Source organism: Scyliorhinus torazame, chromosome 7, assembly GCF_047496885.1.
Source record: "Scyliorhinus torazame isolate Kashiwa2021f chromosome 7, sScyTor2.1, whole genome shotgun sequence".
Lineage (NCBI taxonomy): Eukaryota > Metazoa > Chordata > Chondrichthyes > Carcharhiniformes > Scyliorhinidae > Scyliorhinus > Scyliorhinus torazame.
In genome coordinates, this window is record NC_092713.1 from 110,468,060 (window position 1) to 110,490,571 (window position 22,512).

The following is a 22,512-nucleotide window of genomic DNA, read 5'->3' on the forward strand; positions in this document are numbered from 1 at the left end:
GCTGGTGCGCCAACATTCTGCTTGCCTTTTCCCCGTCCTCAAAGCGCACCCCCCCCTTGCCTTCCTCAACTGTTCCACCGCTTTCCCTGTGGCCAACAGCCCAAACTCCACCTGTAGCCTTTGCCGCTCCCTCAGTAGCCCCGCGTCCGAGGTCTCCAAGTATCTCCTGTCCACCTGTAGTATCTCCTCAACTAACCTGTCCCTCTCAGCCCGTTCCACCTTTTCTCTGTGGGCCCGTATCGAGATTAATTCCCCTCTTACCACTGCCTTCAAAGCTTCCCAGACCGTCGGTGCAGAGACCTCCCCCGTATCATTTGTTTCCAGGTAGTTCTGGATGGACTCGTAAACCTGCCCACAGACCGCCTCGTCCGCTAGCAACCCCACATCCAGTCTCCACAACGGCCTTTGCCCTCTCCCCACACTAACCCGTAGATCCATCCAGTGCGGGGCATGATTCGACACTGCAATTGCCGAGTACTCAGTATCCTTCGCCCTGCTCCGAACAAAAAAGTCGATGCGAGAGTATACCTTGTGGACACGTGAGAAAAAGGAAAACTCCTTCGTCCTCGGCCGTGCCAACCTCCATGGGTCTACTCGCCCCACCTGTTCCATAAAACCCTTCAATTCCTTTGCCGCAGCTGGCCTCCTTCCCGTCCTGGATTTTGACCGGTACAATTCCGGATCAATGACTGTATTGAAGTCCCCTCCCATGATCAGGTTATGTGACGCTAAGTCTGGGATCTTACCTAAAACCCACCTCATAAATTCCACGTTGTCCCAATTTGGAGCATACATGTTCACAAGTACCATTCTAGAACAAAGAACAAAGAAAAGTATCGCACAGGAACAGGCCCTTCGGCCCTCCAAGCCCGTGCCAACCATGCTGCCCGACTAAACTACAATCTTCTACACTTCCTGGGCCCGTATCCCTCTATTCCCATCCTATTCATGTATTTGTCAAGATGCCCCTTAAATGTCACTATCGTCCCTGCTTCCACCTCCTCCGGTAGCGAGTTCCAGGCACCCACTACCCTCTGTGTGAAAAAACTTGCCTCGTACATCTCCTCTAAACATTGCCCCCCGCACCTTAAACCTATGCCCCCTAGTAATTGACCCCGCCACCCTGGGAAAAAGCCTCTGACTATCCACTCTGTCTATGCCCCTCATAACTTTGTAGACCTCTATCAGGTCACCCCTCAACCTCCGTCGTTCCAGTGAGAACAAACCGAGTTTATTCAACCGCTCCTCATAGCTAATGCCCTCCATACCAGGCAACATTCTGGTAAATCTCTTCTGCACCCTCTCTAAAGCCTCCACATCCTTCTGGTAGTGAGGCGACCAGAATTGAACACTATACTCCAAGTGTGGCCTAACTAAGGTTCTATACAGCTGCAACATGACTTGCCAATTCTTATACTCAATGCCCCAGCCAATGAAGGCAAGCATGCCGTATGCCTTCTTGACTACCTGTGTTGCCCCTTTCAGTGACCTGTGGACCTGTACACCTAGATCTCTCTGACTTTCAATACTCTTGAGGGTTCTACCATTCACTGTATATTCCCTACCTGCATTAGACCTTCCAAAATGCATTACCTCACATTTGTCCGGATTAAACTCCATCTGCCATCTCTCCGCCCAAGTCTCCAAACAATCTAAATCCTGCTGTATCCTCTGACAGTCCTCATCGCCTTCCGCAATTCCACCAACCTTTGTGTCGTCTGCAAACTTACTGATCAGACCAGTTAAGTTTTCCTCCAAATCATTTATATATACTACCTATTATGTACCTACCCCCCTTGTCTGACACGATTCTCCCTGTCTCGAATGCCACTCATTTGCTGATCAAGATCGCTACCCCCCTGGTCTTTGAGTCCAGTCCTGAGTGGAATATTTGGCTGACCTACCCCTTCCTCAATCTCGTCTGGTCTGTAATCTTTAGGTGTGTCTCTTGTAGCATTGCCACGTCCGCCTTCAGCCCCCTCAAATGAGCGAACATGCGAGCCCTCTTGACCGGCCCATTCAGTCTTCTAACGTTCCATGTGATCAGCCTGGATGGGGGGGCTTCCAACCCTCCCCTCCTGCCGACCAGCCATCACCCTTTTTAGGCCAGCCTCGAGCTCGTGCCCTCCGTTCCCTCGAGTCCCCACTCGGGCAGTCGCCGTTCCCGGCCTCCCATTTGTCCCCTAGTAACAGTTCCTCCAGTCAGCAAAGCAGCTCCCCAGCTCCCCCCCCCCCCCAGCAACAACACCAAAAAATCAATCCCTCAAGTCAAGCTCCAGCTTAACACCTGCTCACCCCCCACTGCGCTTCTGAGAGTCAGCTGACTCATGCTGACTTGATAGCGCCTGCCCCTGGCACCAAGCAGTCCGTCTCCCCATTGTTCTCTCCCCTCTCCCCCCACATGAATAAACATTTTAAAAGCATCACATTCCCCAGTGAACAAACATTTAAAAAAACAGTGAAGAAACAAGTCACTTTAGAAAAATAATCACCCAAAAAGCAGAACCAAATTCAAAGCCCATCCCTCCCTCTAACCAGCTCCCTGCAAGACTAAGCAACCTTTAACCATCCACACAGCCCATTATTTCACATAGCGCTACTTAAATTTATACAATCCAGCAAAACAAATCGCCACCAGTGCTTCTCCAAGGTTTCAGTGTCTTTTAATTCGCCTCCAGATTCATTTCTTTAATAAAAGTCCATACTTCGTCTGGCGTTTCAAAGTAGAAGTCCTGTTCCTCACGTGTGACCCACAGACGGGCTGGGTACAGCATCCCGAACTTCACCTCCTTCTTAAAGAGGGTCGTTTTTTCCCGATTGAACCCAGCTCGCCTCTTGGCCAAATCCGCTCCCCGGTCCTGATAGATGCGCTACTCACAGTTCTCCCACTTACTGCTCCGTTCTTTCTTGGCCCACCGCAAAACGTGTTCCTTGTCCAAGAAACGGTGAAAACGTACCACCATGGCCCTCGCCGGTTCGTTCGCTCGGGGCTTCCTCGCGAGGGCTCTGTGCGCTCTGTCCAATTCCAGGGGCCGAGGGAACGCCCCAGCCCCCATCAACTTCTCCAACATGTGCGTCACATAAGCCCTCGCATCTGATCCCTCACTGCCTTCAGAGAGGCCAATAATTCTGAGATTCTGCTTCCTGGACCTATTCTCCAGGTCCTCCAGCTTCTCCTGCATTCTTTTCTGGTGGTCGTTCATCATCCCCACCTTGTTTTCCTGCACGGTTATATACTCCTCGTGCTCAGACAACTATTGTTCTACCTCCTGGATCGCTCTCCCGTGGGTTCCTGATTCTGAACCACTTGATCAATCGAAGCCTTAATCAGGTCCAGCGTGTCCTTCTTCAGCTTTGCGAAGCAATCCTTGAAAAACCTCACCAGCTGATCCATCGACCACTGTGTCGTCTCCCCACTGCCCTGGTGCCCCTCCACGCTGCCCCGTGTTACCAGCTCTACTTGCGTCTCCCTTATAGGACTTTGTCTTTTCACACGGCCACTTCTGGTCCAACTCTCCACACACCGGAGAGGGATTTCTCCTTACTGTCTCACTCTTCACCGATTTATCCCATAAAATCCAGAAAGAAACAGGGGGAAAAGGTCCAAAAGTCCGTTACAGACGGAAGCTATCAAATGTGCGACCTACTCCTCCATGGCCGCCACCGGAAGTGACCTTTTTTTTAAAACATAAATTTAGAGTACCCAATTATTTTTTTCCAATTAAGGAGCAATTTAGTGTGGCCAATCCACCTAACCTGCACATATTTGGGTTGTAGGGGTGAACCCCACGCAGACATGGGGAGAATGTGCAAACCCCACACGGACAGTGACCCAGGGTCGGGATTCAAATCCGTGTCCTCAGCGCCACAATCCCAGGGATAACCACTGCACCACATGCTGCCTGGCTCTTACCTTCTTGACCAGAGTGGGAGAGGAAGGGGCTTCTAGTGGGATGTCTGAAAGAGGATATGGGTCTGTGGGAGAGAGTGCATGGGCGGCCATGGGGGAGTGGACTTGCATGAGGGAGCAGGCAAGTATGAGGGAACGTGTGTGAGAGCCAGCGGAAGGCAGGAGTGGGGGTCAGTGTGGCCAAGTAAGTGGAGGGCAGTCCACGATATTGAGTCAGTGTGTGGAGTGAGTACGAGACACTGAGTGAGTGTGCGGGGATGAGAGTGAGAGGGCCTTCAGCCCAATCTCAGTTTTCCCACTCACTCTCACCACCACACATCAACACAGGTACACGCACCCACTCACTCTCATTGACCCTCTCACACCCTATGGATTTTTATTACTTACTATTTTTAACTTCACAATTTGTTGCTATGACATTAAGGCGGCATGTGCCATATTGGTAAGCACTGCTGCCTCACTGCGCCAGGGACCTAGGTTCGATTCTAATCTTGAGTGACTGTGTGGAGTTTGCACTTTCTCCCAGTGTCTGCGTGGGTTTCCTCCGGGTGCTCCGGTTCCTCCCACAATCCAAAGATGTGCGGGTTAGGTGAATTGGCCATGCTAATATTGCCAAAAATGTTAGGTGAGGTTACGGTGATAGGAGCAGGGGTTGCGCCTAGGTAGGGTGCTCTATCGGAGCAAGGGCTGGTGCGGACTCAATGGGCCGAATGGTCTCCTTCTGCACTGTAGGGATTCTACTTTTGTTCAACAACTGTTTCTCTCCTTAAAACTTCATCTTTTTTTAAAAATTCAGTTGTTTGTTGTGCCAAACCTTGTGCTGGATTCTCCATTTGGGAGACTAAGTGCTCCTGCGGAACTGAATAGCATGCGACTCACATTTCCATTGGAGGCGCTATTCATTCTGCAATTCAGGACATGCAAATGAGCCAGCAGTCTGCCAGCCTGAACTGGAAGCAGTTCCCAGCCCAGCAGGCGGTGGAACCACCAAGGCCGGAATTAGTGCTGATGAGCCTGACAAGCTGGAGCTGCTTTTAAGTGTTCCACTCACCACACACTTATTGCAGCCCTCTGATTTTGGGAGTCTGAAATGCACCCACTGCTAGATGCCAATGATGATAGGGGTGACACCTCCTTCCCCAGGGTCCACCGCAAACTCGAGTCTGAACAGTGCCTGGGTGGAGGTGGCAGAGGCACTCAGGGCTGCCAGCTTCACCAGTCGGAGACAGCTCGTGATCCTGAGGAATGGCGATCGCTGGTGAGGCCTCTGCCCTGGGAGCGGTAGTGTGCCGGGGGGGGGTTCCGAAGGCCACAGTGGATGGATCCAAAGGCCAGAAGTGCAGTTGTCCTTTGGTTGGGGAGAGCTCTGCTAATCCCCCGATCCCTCTGCAGTCGTGCTTCTGAGGAGTGCCAACACCTGGTAGGCCGGTGATTGAGCATGGCCACGCCCATCTCCTTGATGATATTGCTGGGGTATGAGGGTTTCCAGAGGACCCGCCTGGGTGGGCTCGTACATCAACAGTGGCTCTCTGAAAATTTACAGGAGACACTGAGCAGTCAGCAGTGCGAGTAGCCAGGAGCTTGGAAGTAGCACCAGACAGGTGTGTTTAAGTCACATATTGCAGCAATGGCGGCTGAGCCAGGCAACCCCGATCCCGAGGGGGACAACCGAGTCCATGAATTTGACCAGCTATTTCCCAGCCCAGATGGCCATATTCCACGTCGACAATTTTTCAGAGATTTTGAGAGCATTTTAGCCCTTCACTCCCCCTCAACAACGATGGTGCCCATCTTGTAAACACTTGCACCAATTTGCGTGACTTCCACCTGAGGGGGTGGAGTATCACGGAGGGGTGGAGCATAAAGTGTCCAACCCGCTTACGAGATTTAAATCAATGCAAATTATGGTTTTGCAGAGACCCGCCAGCATGGGGCAATAATGTCACTAACATCGCCTACAGGGGACCGGAGTATTGCGTCTAAATCAGCACCGGGCGCAAATCGCGAATTTTCACTTGCGCGCTATTTTCCACCCAATCGCAATTCTCACTGTGGGAAGCAGAGAATTCAGCCCCTTATAGTTCATAAAATATAGGAACAGAATTCAGCCATTCGGCTCATCGAGTCTGCTTTGCCATTCTATCATGGCTGATATGTTCCTCATCTGCTATCTACAATGTTACAGGCTAAGAGCTGGATTGCAAAATCAGCCAGAGCACCTCCTCCCTAGAACACATGACTAGGAGTGGGAGTAGGCAATTTAGTCTACCAGGCCTAACACCCTCAATGTGATCATGGCTGATCCCATCATGGCCTCAACTCCACCGTCCTGCCTGTTCTCCATTATCTTTCTGAAATTTGCTCATGGGCTCCCTGAGTGAACAAAATATGCAAATGTGAGCCCCTGAGCAAAAAGATTGGGCAAGCCTAGCATAAAATAATCTGCAAACTAGTCATTCCATCCTTCATTTGAGGATGGACGTATTTAGGACAGATCTAAGAGATACCCAAACTCAAAGATTGATAAGTTGGAAAAAGAGATGAATGGTTAAGAAATTCAACCTAAGTTTAAAAAGTTATGGGAAGGAGAAATGGAAATTTGGGACTTGCCAGCTGGTCTACAGAATCTTTAAATTCCTGTACACCTCTATGTTCATAATTGATGAAATGAGAGGAATTAAAAAGTAGTTTTCTATTAAATTTATTTTTGGTGTCACATCTGATGCCATGTTAAAAATAGACATTCAGGAAAATTTATAAATGCATTTTGTCTTAATTTAGATTTATGGGTTTGCCTAATTCCTTTTAAGAATGAAAATCCTCTCTTTCCTTTGTAGCCTTGTGCAAATATTAAATTATATTTACTTAACCTTACCTCCAAGATGACCTCCCAACTTTAAACATCTTTCAGTTTCCTGTTTAGTGATCTTACATCAAAGGGGATTTAATGACCGTGTTTGAACCTGCAGTGGGTGGCAATTAACTGTCTTTAGGCCATCCTGACAGCTGTTTGCAAAAATAGGGTATTCCGGTATTCAAGAGATAAACTACACACAACAAAGGTTTACTGTACAAAGAGATCGCAATATCACATGGCAAAAGGTGTTCCCTAATCGTTATGATCAACTCAAGCTAAAAAGAGCAAGGTGTGCCCTCCACTCTGAAACCAACTGTCAATACTGTAGAAACATTTGTATTTTTCAGTTGGCCCAAAGAATGTGTAAAGAAAATATAATTTCTGCTAATTTCCCTCGCTCATCCCTCTATATTGTCCAGCATTCATGAATTAATTAGCAGTAAAAGTAAAGTATCAATCCAGAAATACTTTGGTGTAAGGATCAGGTACAGGCTGTCTAGAATTGAACTACCACATTTACTTTTTACTAAGCCTTATTTATCCTCACTTAACTATCCTGGTCCCTGCTTCCCAACACATTCAATTTAAATTCATCACCCTTTTCTTTAAAACCCTCTGCAGCCTCACCCAGTCTTCGATCTCTCACACCCTTCAATACTTTGAATCTGACGTGGGCAGCCCTTTTTTTCACGCCACAATCGGCAGCATGGCAGCACAGTGGTTAGCACTGCTGCCTCACAGCACCAGGCACCCGGGTTCAATTCCAGCTTCGCATGACTGCCTATGTGGAGTTTGCACATTCTCCATGTCTGCGTGGGTTTCCTCCAGGTGCTGCGGTTTCCTCCCACAATCCAAAGATGTTGCAGGTTAGGTGGGTTGGCCATACTAAATTGCCCCTTGGTGTCCAAAAGGTTAGGTGGAGTTACTGGGCTTCGGGGATAGGGTGAGGGCCTGACCCTAGGTAGGGTGCTCTTTCAGAGGGTCGGTGCAGGCTCGATGGGCTGAATGGCCTCCCTCAGCAGGGATTCTATGATTCTATTAATTCAACCACGTAGGGCCTATTTTGGAGAACTCTCTTTTTCTGAACCATTCTTTGTACTTTGCCCAGTCTTTAAAAATTAGTTTACAATCTTTTGCAAAAGCCTTCAGTCACCTCTTTTAACACTCCCATCATGGTTGTCCTCTTTCCTTCAACCTGGGATATTTTCCTTCAGAACATCATTGTAAAAAATATAAACTGAAAACTTTCCTTTTAAGATTATCCTGAAGGTGGAGATAATGTACAGCATCATCTTTTAAATGTGTTCTACCTGGGTTTAAGAGACTCTGCTGAACCCATATGTTTTCTTGCTGTAAAATGATCTTTAAACTTACTCAGAAAATGATTCGTACTTAGAATAACCGGCCGAGAAATAATAGCTGGGAAAATATTTTGGTTAATTTGAAAAGAAACATGTTGCTGAAATGAAGTGTAGCAAAGCTTCAATGGGCCAAAATAATGCACAAAATGGTCTTTCCCTGAATCCTTATGAAGTGGGATAACTCGACCAAAGAACTGGCGTAGTCACAATGGGCTGAATGGCCTTCTTTCACGCTGAATCTTTCTTTCACTAATTGTTGTAACAGTGGCCACAATATAACAGCCCCATTGACAACAAGCGCAAATCCCGTAATGGCTGCTAAATCTCGAGAGGCGCCAAAAATTGGATTTGCACTGGCTGAGTTTCAGTTTAGTATCTTCCCCGCCCCTTTCGAAGATGTGGTCAGGTTCACCCCCAGGAAAGGCATGAGCTTGATTAGCAAATTTTAAAATTAATTTAAATATAATTATAGGGCCTAACACCGCTACTTTGTCCCCCACTGTATCTTCCCACTCAGCCGCGTGACATCACGACAGCTCGAATCATTACTGAGGTGCACAGATAAGTATAGCCCCAGGTGGTGAGGGACATAGTGTCAGCCTGGCACTGCCAGAGCACCAGTCAGTTGGCATTATGTCCCTCACCACCTGGTGCTATACTTACCTGTGCTCCGGCAGTGCCAGGTTGGCAGCGCCGGTGCAGGCCCTATGCCTGCGAAGGGAGGGTGGGGGGCAACACCTAGAAAAGGGGGGAGATGATGCTCGTGAAAGGAGGGGGGAAAGACAATGCTCCTGAAAGGGGGGGGGAGAAGACGATGCTCGTGAAGGGGGGAGAGACGATACTTGTGAAAGGGGAGACTATGCTTGTAAAAGGGGGAGACAATGATCGTGATAGGGGAGATAATGATTGTGAAAGGGGAGACAATGCAACCACAGGATAACAACAAATTCTGGCTGAGCAGTCAGTTACATCACCCCTGTCCACAAGTACTTCCATACACAATTAGCAACTAACTTAGTTAAATTTAGTTATTTTTCATTCGCTGTTGTGAATGTGCAGAATAGACTAAACTTGCGTCAGTGGCCATGTACACCATTGGCAAGTTGGAGAAGCATTGTATCTTCCAGTCAGTGATTCAAAAGAGTATTGTATTTTTAACTTTTGACTGACCAGATGAACCAGAATGGTCTTTCTGATTGTATACATTTCTGCATTTATAGATGATGTGATTGCAATTATATACATGTATACATTTTTATAGAAAAGTAATTTTACAATACTGGAGAGATTTTAATAGTCAAGTTTAAAATTGACTTGATATGAAGGTTGGAGTAAAGGCTATTAAAATTTGTTTTATCATTCAATAGAATATAATTTATAGATATAAGTGAGATAACATTGTGCACAGCGAAGTAATATTCGCTTTGTGATGTTTCAATTACACTTGAGTTTTACTCAACGGTGGACAGTTAAGATAATTCAATAGAATGCAGTTGAAACAAACAATCTGATGGGAAAGCAATGTTGAGTGGAGTGTAGGCGAGAGCTCTGAAAAATGATATGGATGTATCTCAAAGGCAAGGTACAAGGCGAGCAAAACCATATTAACTAAGAGCAAAGAGAGGGCATGAAAAATCTTTCGCGGGTAGGATCAAGGAAAACCCCAAGGCCTTTTACACATATGTGAGAAATATGAGAATGGCTAGAGCGAGGGTAGGTCCGATCAAGGACAGTAGCGGGAGATTGTGTATTGAGTCTGAAGAGATAGGAGAGGTCTTGAAAGAGTACTTTTCTTCAGTATTTACGAATGAGAGGGGCCATATTGTTGGAGAGGACAGTGTGAAACAGACTGGTAAGCTCGAGGAAATACTTGTTAGGAAGGAAGATGTGTTGGGCATTTTGAAAAACTTGAGGATAGACAAGTCCCCCGGGCCTGACGGGATATATCCAAGGATTCTATGGGAAGCAAGAGATGAAATTGCAGAACCATTGGCAATGATCTTTTCATCCTCACTGTCAACAGGGGTGGTACCAGGGGATTGGAGAGTGGCGAATGTCGTGCCCCTGTTCAAAAAAGGGAATAGGGATAACCCTGGGAATTACAGGCCAGTTAGTCTTACTTCGGTGGTAGGCAAAGTAATGGAAAGGGTACTGACGGATTGGATTTCTGAGCATCTGGAAAGACACTACTTGATTAGGGATAGTCAGCACGGATTTGTGAGGGGTAGGTCTTGCCTCACAAGTCTTATTGAATTCTTTGAGGAAGTGACCAAGCACATGGATGAAGGTAAAGCAGTGGATGTAGTGTACATGGATTTTAGTAAGGCATTTGATAATGTTCCCCATGGTAGGTTTATGCAGAAAGTAAGGAGGCATGGGATAGTGGGAAATTTGGCCAGTTGGATAACGAACTGGCTAAAAAGTCAGAGAGTGGTGGTGCATGGCAAATATTCAGCCTGGAGCCCAGTTACCAGTGGCGTACCGCAGGGATCAGTTCTGGGTCCTCTGCTGTTTGTGATTTTCATTAATGACTTGGATGAGGGAGTTGAAGGGTGGGTCAGTAAATTTGCAGACGATACGAAGATTGGTGGGGTTGTGGATATTGGGCTGTTGTCGGCTGCAAAGAGGCATAGATAGGATGCAGAGCTGGGCTGAGAAGTGGCAGATGGAGTTTAACCCAGTAAAGTGTGAGGTTGTCCATTTTGGAAGGACAAATACGAATGCGGAACACAGGGTTAACGGTAGGGTTCTTGGCAATGTGGAGGAGCAGAAAGATCGTGGGGTCTATATTCATAGATCTTTGAAAGTTGCCACTCAAGTGGATAGAGCTGTGAAGAAGGCCGAAGGTGTGCTAGCGTTCATTAGCAGAGGGATTGAATTTAAGAGCCGTGAGGTGATGTTGCAGCTGTACAAAACCTTAGTACGGCCACATTTGGAGTACTGTGTGCAGTTCGTGAAAGAGGGGGGACAATATTCATGAAAGGGGGAGACAGTGCTTGTGAAAGGGGGGGAGACAATGCTCGTGAAAGGGGGGAGACAATGCTCGTGAAAGGGGGGAGACAATGCTCGTGAAAGGGGGGAGACAATGCTCGTGAAAGGGGGGCGACAATGCTCGTGAAAGGGGGGAGACAATGCTCGTGAAAGGGGGGAGTCAATACTCGTGAAAGGGGGGAGACAATGCTCGTGAAAGGGGGGAGACAATGCTCGTGAAAGGGGGGAGACAATGCACTTGAAAGGGGGGAGACAATGCTCGTGAAAGGGGAGAGACAATGCTCGTGAAAGGGGGGAGACAATGTTCGTGAAAGAGGGTGGACAATATTCATGAAAGGGGGGGAGACAGTGCTCGTGAAAGGGGGGGAGACAGTGCTTGTGAAAGGGGGGGAGACAGTGCTTGTGAAAGGGGGGGAGACAGTGCTTGTGAAAGGGGGGGAGACAGTGCTTGTGAAAGGGGGGGAGACAGTGCTTGTGAAATGGGGGGAAGACAGTGCTCGTGAAAGGGGGGGAAGACAGTGCTCGTGAAAGAGGGGAGGAGACAGTGCTCGTGAAACGGGCTAGACAATGCTCGTGAAAGGGGGGAGACAATATTCATGAAAGGGGAAGACAATGCTCGTGAAAGGGGGGGAGACAGTGCTTGTGAAAGGGGGGGAGACAGTCCTTGTGAAAGGGGGGGAGACAGTGCTCGCGAAAGGGGAGGGGAAGTCAGTGCTCGTGAAAGGGGGGGAGACAGTGCTCGAGAAAGGGGGGGGAGACAGTGCTCAAGAAAGGGGGGGGCAGACAATTTTTGTGAAAGGATGGGGACAATGCTCGTGAAAGGGGGGAGACAATGCTCGTGAAAGGGGGGAGACAATGTTCGTGAAAGGGAGGGAGACATGTTCGTGAAAGGGAGGGAGACATGTTCATGAAAGGAGGGAGACAATGTTCGTGAAAGGGAGGGAAACAATGGGCGCTATTCTCCCCCTCCACGCAGGGTGGAAGAATCGCCGGGGCGCCACCGAATCGCGCCACGCCGCCCCGACCCCCGCACGTGATTCTCCCACCCCCAGGAAACCAGTGGCGCGCGATTCGCACCGGGCCGCTCGGAGAACTGGCGAGCTGCGATTCTCCAACCAGATGGGCCGAGCAGCCGTTACAATATGACAGGTTCCCGCCGGTGCCGTCCACCCCTCGTCGCTGCCGGCGGGAACTCTGCGGAAATGCTGGGGGACCGGCCTGTGGGGGAGGGAGGGGGGCTCATTCACCGGGGTGGCCTCTGATAGGGTATGGCCCGCGATCGGTGCCCACCAATCGACAGGCCGGCCTCTCCCCCCCGGGTCTACCTCCTTCCGCACGTGGCCCCAGAACACCGGCCCCATGTTGGTGAAGGGCCGGCGTGCGTAAGACATTCCCCGCGCATGCATAGGATGGCACGGCCCAACTGTGCATGCACAGGATTGGGCTGCCCCAACTGCGCATGCGCGGGTTGGCGCGGCGCCCATTTGGCACTGCGTAAGGACGCAGAAAGGGGGGGGGGGGGAGACAGTGCTCGAGGTGGGGGAGACAGTGCTCGAGAAAGGGAGGGGAGACAGTGCTCGAGAAAGGGGGGGGGAAGACAATGTTTGTGAAAGAGGGGAGGCAATGCTCGTGAAAGGGAGGGAGACATGTTCGTGAAAGGGAGGGAGACATGTTCATGAAAGGAGGGAGACAATGTTCGTGAAAGGGAGGGAAACAATGGGCGCTATTCTCCCCCTCCACGCAGGGTGGAAGAATCGCCGGGGCGCCACCGAATCGCGCCACGCCGCCCCGACCCCCGCACGTGATTCTCCCACCCCCAGGAAACCAGTGGCGCGCGATTCGCACCGGGCCGCTCGGAGAACTGGCGAGCTGCGATTCTCCAACCAGATGGGCCGAGCAGCCGTTACAATATGACAGGTTCCCGCCGGTGCCGTCCACCCCTCGTCGCTGCCGGCGGGAACTCTGCGGAAATGCTGGGGGACCGGCCTGTGGGGGAGGGAGGGGGGCTCATTCACCGGGGTGGCCTCTGATAGGGTATGGCCCGCGATCGGTGCCCACCAATCGACAGGCCGGCCTCTCCCCCCCGGGTCTACCTCCTTCCGCACGTGGCCCCAGAACACCGGCCCCATGTTGGTGAAGGGCCGGCGTGCGTAAGACATTCCCCGCGCATGCATAGGATGGCACGGCCCAACTGTGCATGCACAGGATTGGGCTGCCCCAACTGCGCATGCGCGGGTTGGCGCGGCGCCCATTTGGCACTGCGTAAGGACGCAGAAAGGGGGGGGGGGGGGGAGACAGTGCTCGAGGTGGGGGAGACAGTGCTCGAGAAAGGGGGGGGAGACAGTGCTCGAGAAAGGGGGGGGGAAGACAATGTTTGTGAAAGAGGGGAGGCAATGCTCGTGAAAGGGGGGAGACAATGCTTGTGAAAGGGGGGAGACAATGCTCATGAAAGGGGGAGAAGATAATGCTGGTGAAGGCAGGGTGACATTGCTCATGAAAGGGGGGGGAGACAATGTTCATGAAAGTGGGGAGACAATGTTTGTGAAAGGGGAGGGGGGGAAAATGATGCTTGTGAAAGGGGGGGGGAGATGTTGCCTGTGGAAGGGAGGGGAAGAAGAGATGGGTGAGTGGTGGCGTGGTGATTTGGAGAGGGGGTGGAGAAAAAAGGGGTGGTAGAGTGCTCCCCTGTCCTTGTATGGTAGTGTGGGTGGGCAGGCAGAGAGGCAGGTACCCCCCCGATAATTATGTGGTGTGGGAGTGGGACAGAGAAAGAGTGCCCCAATAATTTTGTGGTTATAAGGTTATCCCGATGCTTGGGGTGGGGGACTATACTTTAAACGTAGATTGGGGCACCCTTTAAATATTGCATCCTGATCGCTGTGGCCCTGCCATGCCAGAGTGACGGTACAAACCACGGCCCAGATTTTCTGTGCACCAAGTTTCAGAAAGTCTGACCAGAATTCTCAGATGTCTTTCTGGAGAGATACACATCAATTTTCAGTCAGAGCCTGACACTGTGACAAATGTGGGGGAAATCTCCGCCCAGTATATTGCCACGTTCATCGTGTAAGAGGTTTGTTTAACTTTACATAACTAATTGATCTTTTGGCATGCTCCATGATTTAGAGATTCATTCAAATATTTGTGAATTTAAATTTGCTTTTATTTTTAAACTGTAAAAGTTAGCAATCACTTTTACGCTAAAATATTGGGGGTGGAATTCAATGGCTGATTATATTTCAAAGACGATCATACATTCATCCCACAATGCAAACTTTGGTTAAAGACCTTCATTTTGCAGCCATGTAACTGTACAGCTTACCTTGCACTATCAGGAACACAGAAGCAAGGGTGGTACCCCCTTCATTTGCAGCGATGCAATTATATTGTCCAGCATCTGTTGGTCGCACATTCTTGATCTCCAGAGACAAGTTTCTCATTATTTGGACCCTGTACCTTTCGGCCAATCTCCGGTCAGCACCATTTTTTTGCCAGGTGAGATTGTAGCGCACTGTGCTGAGTGTCAAGCAGGTCAATATGGCTCTCTCACCCGGAATAACAGTCACATTGTTGGGCACTTGAATCGTTGGGTGGGGTTCTATAAATTTAAAGAGAGAAAATGGGTAAAATATATCAAATGTGAAGGAGGAACTGATGTTCTGCCCCTTTCCTCTCAATTCAAATGGTTATCAAGGTTACCATTTGAAGCAACGGCCTAAATGTTTTCTAAATAACCTGCCTTAAAATACGCAAGGAATATGTTATCTTTTTCTACCATATGGCAAAATCTCCTGACATGTTCCATAATTGAGTGATGCAATCAGATTTTCCTGAATTAAAACATATGATAACATTTTTCAAATTTATCATCATTTTTTCATTAAGGTACTGATTTTGGAATTCAATATTGACAGGGATTATAAAATGGATGATAGCGGATTCACCATAGAGTAAAAAAGAAAATCGGATGGGGGTATAACTGACACTCCATCCACTCCCAACAATTATAGCTCATGTCAACATTGGATTTATAGGCACAGGTTATTTCCATTGGCACTGGGAAGTCTCCAACATCTTACCACAGATTCCTTTCCCAATGATGATGCAGAAAGAGTCAGTGAGCAGATCACTGTGGAGAACATCACAACTGAGTATAACCCTATTCTCACCTGACCTCCATGTAATGGAGCCTTCTAGCAGATGGTAATGAACTGCACTCGACAGCAATTTTAACCCTACCTATTTGGCAGAAACTAGGCAAGTATGTGTTGTGTATTGAAAATTGTATTGTGCATTTTGTCCCCCACAGCATACACATATGTACCACCAGATGGAGCCGGAAAGGGATTAAAGGAATCCATGATTCACAGCACATGCAGTTCTGATTTTGAATGCTTTTGACCAGATATTACTGTTTCCTCCCAACACTGGCAACTGTGATGGTGAAAAAATAGCAAACATTGCTTACAGGTATACAGGGCGCGATTCTCCACTCCCACGCCGATTGGGAGAATCGCCTGGGCCGCCAAAATTTCCAGGGACGCCAGTCCGACGCCCTCCCGCGATTCTCCCAAGCGGCGGGAACGGCCCGGTCGAGTTTCACGGGCCGCAGGCCGGGGAATCGCCGGAGATACCAAAAATGGCGATTCTCCGGCACCCTCGCTATTCTGAGGCCCGGATGTACTGAGCGGCCAGGCCAAAACGGCGGGTTCCCCCCGGCGCCGTCCACACCTGGTCGCTGCAGTCGTGGGCGGTGCGTGAACACTGCGGGGGGGGGGCAGCCTGTGGAGGGGTGAGGGGGGATCCTGCACCGGGCTTCACCTGGAATGTGGGGTGGCCCGCGATTGGTGCCCACTGATCATCAGGCCGTCTTCTCTGAAGGAGGACCTCCTTCCTTCCGCGGCCCCGCAAGATCCGTCCCCCATCTTCCTGCAGGGCGGACTTAGAGAGGACGGCAACCACGCATGCGCGGGTTGGTGCCGGCCATTCCGCGCATGCGCGGATGATGTCCGTTATGCGGCGCCGGCCGCGTCATCTATGCGGCGCCGCTTTTACGCGGGCGACAAGGCCTGGCGCGTGTAGATGACACGGCCCCGATACTGGCCCATTGTCAGGGCCTGAATCGGTCGGGACCGGGGCCGTTCCGCGCCGTCGTGAACCTCGACGGCGCGGCCACTTCGGCGTGGGAGTGGAGAATCCCGCCCACAATGTTTGGAAGATGTTTGTCTACTTTCTGCAGACAGCACAGCATTTTAAATTGGAGATTTATAAATACTTTGAGGCCATGTTTGACATACACTGGAGATTAGGATTAGCAACAAGAAAGCCTGCATGGTGTATGCACACTCATCTTGCAAAAATAACCATCCAATCAAAAAATAAATCTTGGATCATTACAGAGAAAGAAACTCGTTGCTGGATCCATGATCACACACTGATAAATATGGCTTTAAACATCAACCGTATTTAAGTGATTATGTTATAAAATAGTGTTGCTGATGAAGTTGAATGTTCAAGTTATGCTTCAGTTTATCGTTTACACTTTTGGAAACATAATACAGACAGATTCTATGCCTCTCATTTACTATTACAGAAAGGGATGTTGTGTGTTGCAAACTGCATTGTGCACTCTCAAGGCTCCATACACACATACACACACATGTACCATTGGATAGAGTCTGAAGAAATTACAGGGATTTATGTTGAATAGCATGCCGCATTCCCGATTCTGAATATTACTATTTCTTCACAAGAATTTCACAGTAACCTAAATGGCCACACCTGTAAGTTAGGGCTCTCAGGAACTAACAGTTAACTTTAAAACTTTGTCTCAATTTTGTGCTCTTAAATAATTGGGCAAAGTAATGTTTATTGGTTCCAGTCCTGCCCCATTATTTGTTGCAAACAAACTCGGGACCCCAGCTTCCATTTTATCTGATTAGTTAATACAATCAATAATGATAGTGGAAACAAGCGGATTTATTTTCTTGAGAATACTGACAAATTGACTAAAAAGCCATAGGTTAGTGCCAATCCTCCACATGTTGAAAGGTTATTCCACCAGTATCCTGGAGGACATACATATTCATAAAACATATGTTTTTTGTTTACTTTATATTCTGTGTTGTTTTGTACTGTTTATAAAATCTTTTGACCTCTTAAGGTGTGGATTTTTAATTCTTCAAATGATCGACTGATATGACTATGGTACAACTATGATTTATTCCTATGAGTCAGTTCTTTTTCAACAGTCTATTCCAACTTGTGTGGAAACAGAAAGCCAACAGCTTAACTCTTAAATATTTTAGCTTTCGTCTCATAAATTTATTGGGCCAGCAGGAATGTTCCTGGCACTGTAATGAAAGACCAATTTTCATTATTAATCGAGTGCTAAATCCCAGCAGTGGTACATTTCTCTTAAACATTCTGGCGCCCATGTATAATTTACATAATTTGACAGAATCACCAAATCAGAAAGATTTAAAGTGTTTATTTTATTGCCACCAGGACCTTTACAGTCAAAGCAGTTTTATTTTTCTTATCTAAAGGAATGATTGAAGAGTTGAGTATCATTCAATGGTGAATCAAAACAGAATGACATAACAAATCAAAGATGGCACTGAATGTTTACTTTTATTTACTGCGTGATTTTAAAAATGCATTGACAAACTGTTGCGATGCTTCAACCATAGTTTATTCCGAGTGAAGTTTAAAAAGTTTCCTGTACAATTAGAGAGAGCTATATTTCTGTCCATCAAACTGTGTTTACCTAGGAGCTGGTTCGTCCAAGTGATCAAGCCAATTGTGTCTGATCCAGAGGAAATAACAACTATGAAAAATCTGCTCTCTAAAGGCTTAGCTTTTATTTCATACTGAATCCTGATGCACTAACGTATTAGTTACCAAAAGCGTTGAGAGGAATTGAATATACTCGTTGGGAGGGGTGGGGGAGGGTGCAAAAGCAATTAACCTCAGTGTGAGAAGACTGAAGTTTCAACCAGTAATCCCATGAAAACTTACATACTTATTAATTTTAATAAGTGATATTAAAATTTAAGTCAATTTTAATGTTAGTGTGTGTTTATTCATGTTGTTGGGCCATTTAAATCTTTAACTGGTTTAGTGTCACTGGTTTGAATTAGATTCCCATTGCTCAGAGCAATATGAAGTCTCAGCGATTATAACGTTCAAGCTTTACCAAAATGCCACCAGTACATTTTGTGCTCCGAACAGACAGAAAACAACTGTTATATTGTAAATATGTCACCAGCTGACACCTGCAACTTTGGATAGGGAGCAGACAAAACTGCCCTTCGAGCTTGCTCCACCATTCAATAAGATGGTTGATCTCGTTGTGACCTCAACTCCATTTTCCAGCTACCCCCCCCCCATAACCGTTGACTCTCTTGTCTATTAAAATCTACCTAACCCATCCATTATTCTGGGGAAGAGAATTCCACAGATTAACAACCCTAAGAGGAAAAAAAATGGCTCCTTATCTTCATCTTAAATGTCCACGGTGCACGATAAAGAGTGGTATGAGGTGGTTGTGGATGGGGGCAGAGGTTGTGTAGTCCAGGTATGAGAGGCTGGGAAGCTGTAAAACCTCAACTTCCTTTGTTGGGCCCAGTGAAGTACTCCTGTTCTTCCCGTCTGTAATAGCTTTGCCAAGGCCAGTCTTCCAACACCAAGCCTCTTTATTGCATTCATTAAAAAGGCCACTGCCGCAGCTTAAAACACACACGTCCAAGCCCTGGGATCTCCGGAGATGCTGGTCTGGGTTGGAATAGCGGGTTTTAAGCTCCTGTTATACATTTCTTATTGGACGAACTACCGCCCGCTTAATAGGGGAATTCATATTCTATGAGGCCCACAGGGAGATCTATTGATGATCCCCCATATCCTTCAAGGCCACCATAACATCCCTCCCTCGTCAAGTCAGTTTCCCACTCCGCACTCCCACAGCTTCGCAATCAGTCGGAGATCCGTCGAGGGTGGAACTGGATCTGGAGGGGTGAACCGAATTGGAGACCTTCACTTCCAGAGGAAGCATTGAAGAGTTACCAATGTCTACTGCAGTTGGAACACCAGCTTCCTCTGCTTCCATCTTGGAACCCGTGTCCTCATCATGTGAGGATACGGACGCAGAGTTTGCTTCGCCTGTTGCCCTGTACTAACGGTGGCCACCTCTGTGGCCAGTAGTGAGGCTGGATTCCCATGATGGGAGGTGATCCAGGTGTTTCCTCTCGACCTTATCCTGGACCGTCACTTTGTAGGACATTGTCCCGTTTTCTACAACTCCAGGGACCCAGCTGGAACCATCTCCAAAGCGCCTGCCCTGGACCAGATCACCCCTCTTGAATATTCTTTTGGTTCTCGCAGAGTGTCAATTTCTTTTCCGGTTCTCTTGTTGGGACTCCACCCTCTCTGCCAGGTTTGGGAATAGTAGGCCTAGTCTCCTACCAAACTACCGTCCCATTAACAGTTCTGCTGGGGCGATTCCTGTTGTAGTTAAGGAGTAGCCCTATAATCGAATAAAAACCGTGCCAATTTGGTCTCTATGGAATGCTGCCAGTTGTTTCTTCATGATGATCTTAAACGTCTGCACTGCCCGTTCTGCCAGCCCATCTGACGACAGGTGATATGGTGAAGGTCTGATGTGTCTGATGCAATTGGATTGCATGAAGCTTTGGAACTCATCTGGTGAAGGCAGTACCATTGTCGGAAACCAGGACTTCTGGCATCCCAAGTGTGCGAAGGTTCTGTCGTAGTTTCTCAATTGTAGCGTGGAAGGTTGTGGAATCTATTCAGTGTACCTCCACCCATTTGGAGTGTGCATCTCCCAGGATCAAAAACATTGAATCCGTAAAAGGTCCAGCAAAGTCCATGTGCACTCACACCCATGGCCTGCCTGGCCATTCCCATGGATATAGGGAGGCTGAAGAAGGGAGTTTTAGATTCGCTGGCATGAATCGCACAGCTTCACCAAGACCGTGATGCCTGAGTCAAGGCCGGGCCACCAGACATATCTTCTGGCATGCATAATTCCATTATTATCGGGCGCCGCCCTGGGCAGGGGACAGCTACCCAGAACAACCAAATAATGATCCATCCTCAACACCATCTTTCTTGGTCAGATAAGGTTTTAAGGTTTAATTTCTTCTGAGGATTGTCCTCGGACTCTGCCGTTCAGGATCACGTGTTTCAATTTTGACACTGTTGTATCCTCTTGTATCCTTTTGATTTGCCTTGCAGGCATTGGTAACGCCTCTAACATATTTAGGGTCATCACAACCTCTTCCAATGCGGTCAAGGGAGCCGGGCTAGTGGGCACTGGGTGGCAACTCAAGGCATCAGCAATAGCTATGTGCGTTCCTGGATGGTGCTCCGAGAGATATTCACAAGCCGCAACTAACGGGGCCCATTGATGTATCCAGGTGGAGGCAATGGGGGGGCGGGGGGTGGGGGGGGGGGGGGGGTTGCCTTATCCTCTTTAAAAGTACCAATAAGAGCTTGTGGTTAGTCACTAATTATGAAACACCTACCATAAATGTACTGCCAAAATCTTTTTTACACCAAACATGACCGCCAAGCCTTCCTTCTCGATTTGAGAATACCTTCGTTCGGCATCCGGGAGGGTCCTGGATGCATAGGCGATGGGCTTTTCTATTCCAGTGGTGTGAAAGTACCACCCCAAGCATCACATGTCAGGATGGGTTCCTTTTTGCAGTTGAAATGGGCCAATAAATTGGATGACAGCAGCTGTTGTTTTGCTTTCCTGAAGGTGTGCACATGTGACGCCTCCCAAGGCCATTTTTGGTGCTTTCGCAGTAGTGTATGTAGTGTAGGCGAGTCAATAAGTAGGCCAAATCGGAGATACACTTCCCATAGTAATTTACTAATCCCAGGAAGGATTTCAATTCTGTGATGCGTCTTGGAATTGGTCCTTCTCTGGTGGCCCTCACCTTGTCCTCCACTGGATGTAACCCTTTTTCATTCACCTGATAGTCAAAATAGGTCACTTCGGTTTGCTTTCCAGAAGTACCCCAGCTTTCATAAATTACCCCAAGACCTCTTCTCGGTTTGTCAGCTGCCTTGTTCTGAGATTCCCATGACCAGAACATCATCCAAGTACACCGCCACTTGGAGTAACCCTTGAAGTATATTCTCCATGACCCGTTGGAATATGGCGCACTGCGTGACCCCGAAGGGCAAGCGAGTAGACTCATATAGGCTCTTGTGCGTGTTGATCAGAACATACTTGTGGGAAAGATCAGCTAATTAGAGTTGAAGATAGGCATATCTCATATCTAATTTAATGAATGTCTGGCCACCTGCTAGATTGGTGTATAGGTCTTCTGTCACGATACGAAGTACCTATCCAGTTTGGAAACCCGATTGACTGTAAGTTTATGATCTCCAGAGATTGTCCGGTTTAAGGATAGGGCCGACAGATGCTGCCCACACTGCGAATTGCACGTTCTTATTATACCCAAGTTTTCCAGGTGCCCAGGCTCAGTCTTCCCCAACAGGGAATGTGGCAACATCTTGGTCTAAAATATATAGGCGTAGCATCAGGGTCGACATAAATTTTGGCTTTGGTTCCTTTTATTTTTCCAAAGCTCTCCTGGAAGACTTGCTGATAACTTCACACGGTCCTCCCAAGCCCAGCCTGAAGATCTCCAGCTAGTTTGGTCAGGTCCACTGGAGCCAATCTCTCCCTAGAAGACTTGGTCCCTGCCCCCGCACAACAATGAGTGGAAGTCGGGCTGATTGCTGCCTGTAGGTCACTGGGGTCGTTGTGGTGTCCCTTAATCTGTTAACGGTAGTTGTGTGGATAGCTAGCCTGGCCCTTTTGTATTCTAAACTCAAGGGTTGGATAGCTTGGAGGCGATCAAATGTCTGCTCCGCAATGACAGAGACCGCAGCTACTGTGTCGACCTCCATTTCCAATGAGTGACCATTTATTTACCGGCAGTTCCACCATTATTGGGCGACATTGGTCTGGTTGATACAGTTTAGTTGCATTATCTCTGCTTCTGGGAGTGGGTATACCTGCATGGTGTGGACCTGTGCTAGCCTTGGATTCTTCCCAGGGTAACACACATATTGCCTATTCCAATAGCTTCATCCTGGCTGTGCCCTTTTACAGTGCTTACCATAGTCAATCGTCTGACATCTGCAACCTTCTATAGCAGGTTTCCTAATCCTGAGGACTGTCATAGTCATAATACTACTTTAACTTCCAGGGGACACGAGCTGAGGTCTGATTTGGTGATGAAGTATTTACACAGGCACCTTTAGTTTGGGCAGCATGGTAGCACAAGTGGATAGCCCTGTGGCTTCACAGCACCAGGATCCCAGGTTCGATTCCCCGCTGGGTCACTGTCTGT

At 48.1% G+C, this 22,512-nt stretch overlaps 1 protein-coding gene across 2 annotated transcripts in view; it reads right to left on the bottom strand.

Moving 5' to 3' along the window:
* hmcn1 (hemicentin 1) overlaps positions 1 to 22,512 on the bottom strand; it is an 838,180-nt gene that overhangs the window by 553,263 nt on the left and 262,405 nt on the right. For both annotated transcript variants that reach the window (XM_072511251.1, XM_072511250.1), the window contains exon 11: positions 14,442 to 14,717. In XM_072511251.1, the coding sequence (XP_072367352.1) occupies positions 14,442 to 14,717 (276 nt within the window). The remainder of the gene's footprint in view (positions 1 to 14,441; positions 14,718 to 22,512) is intronic.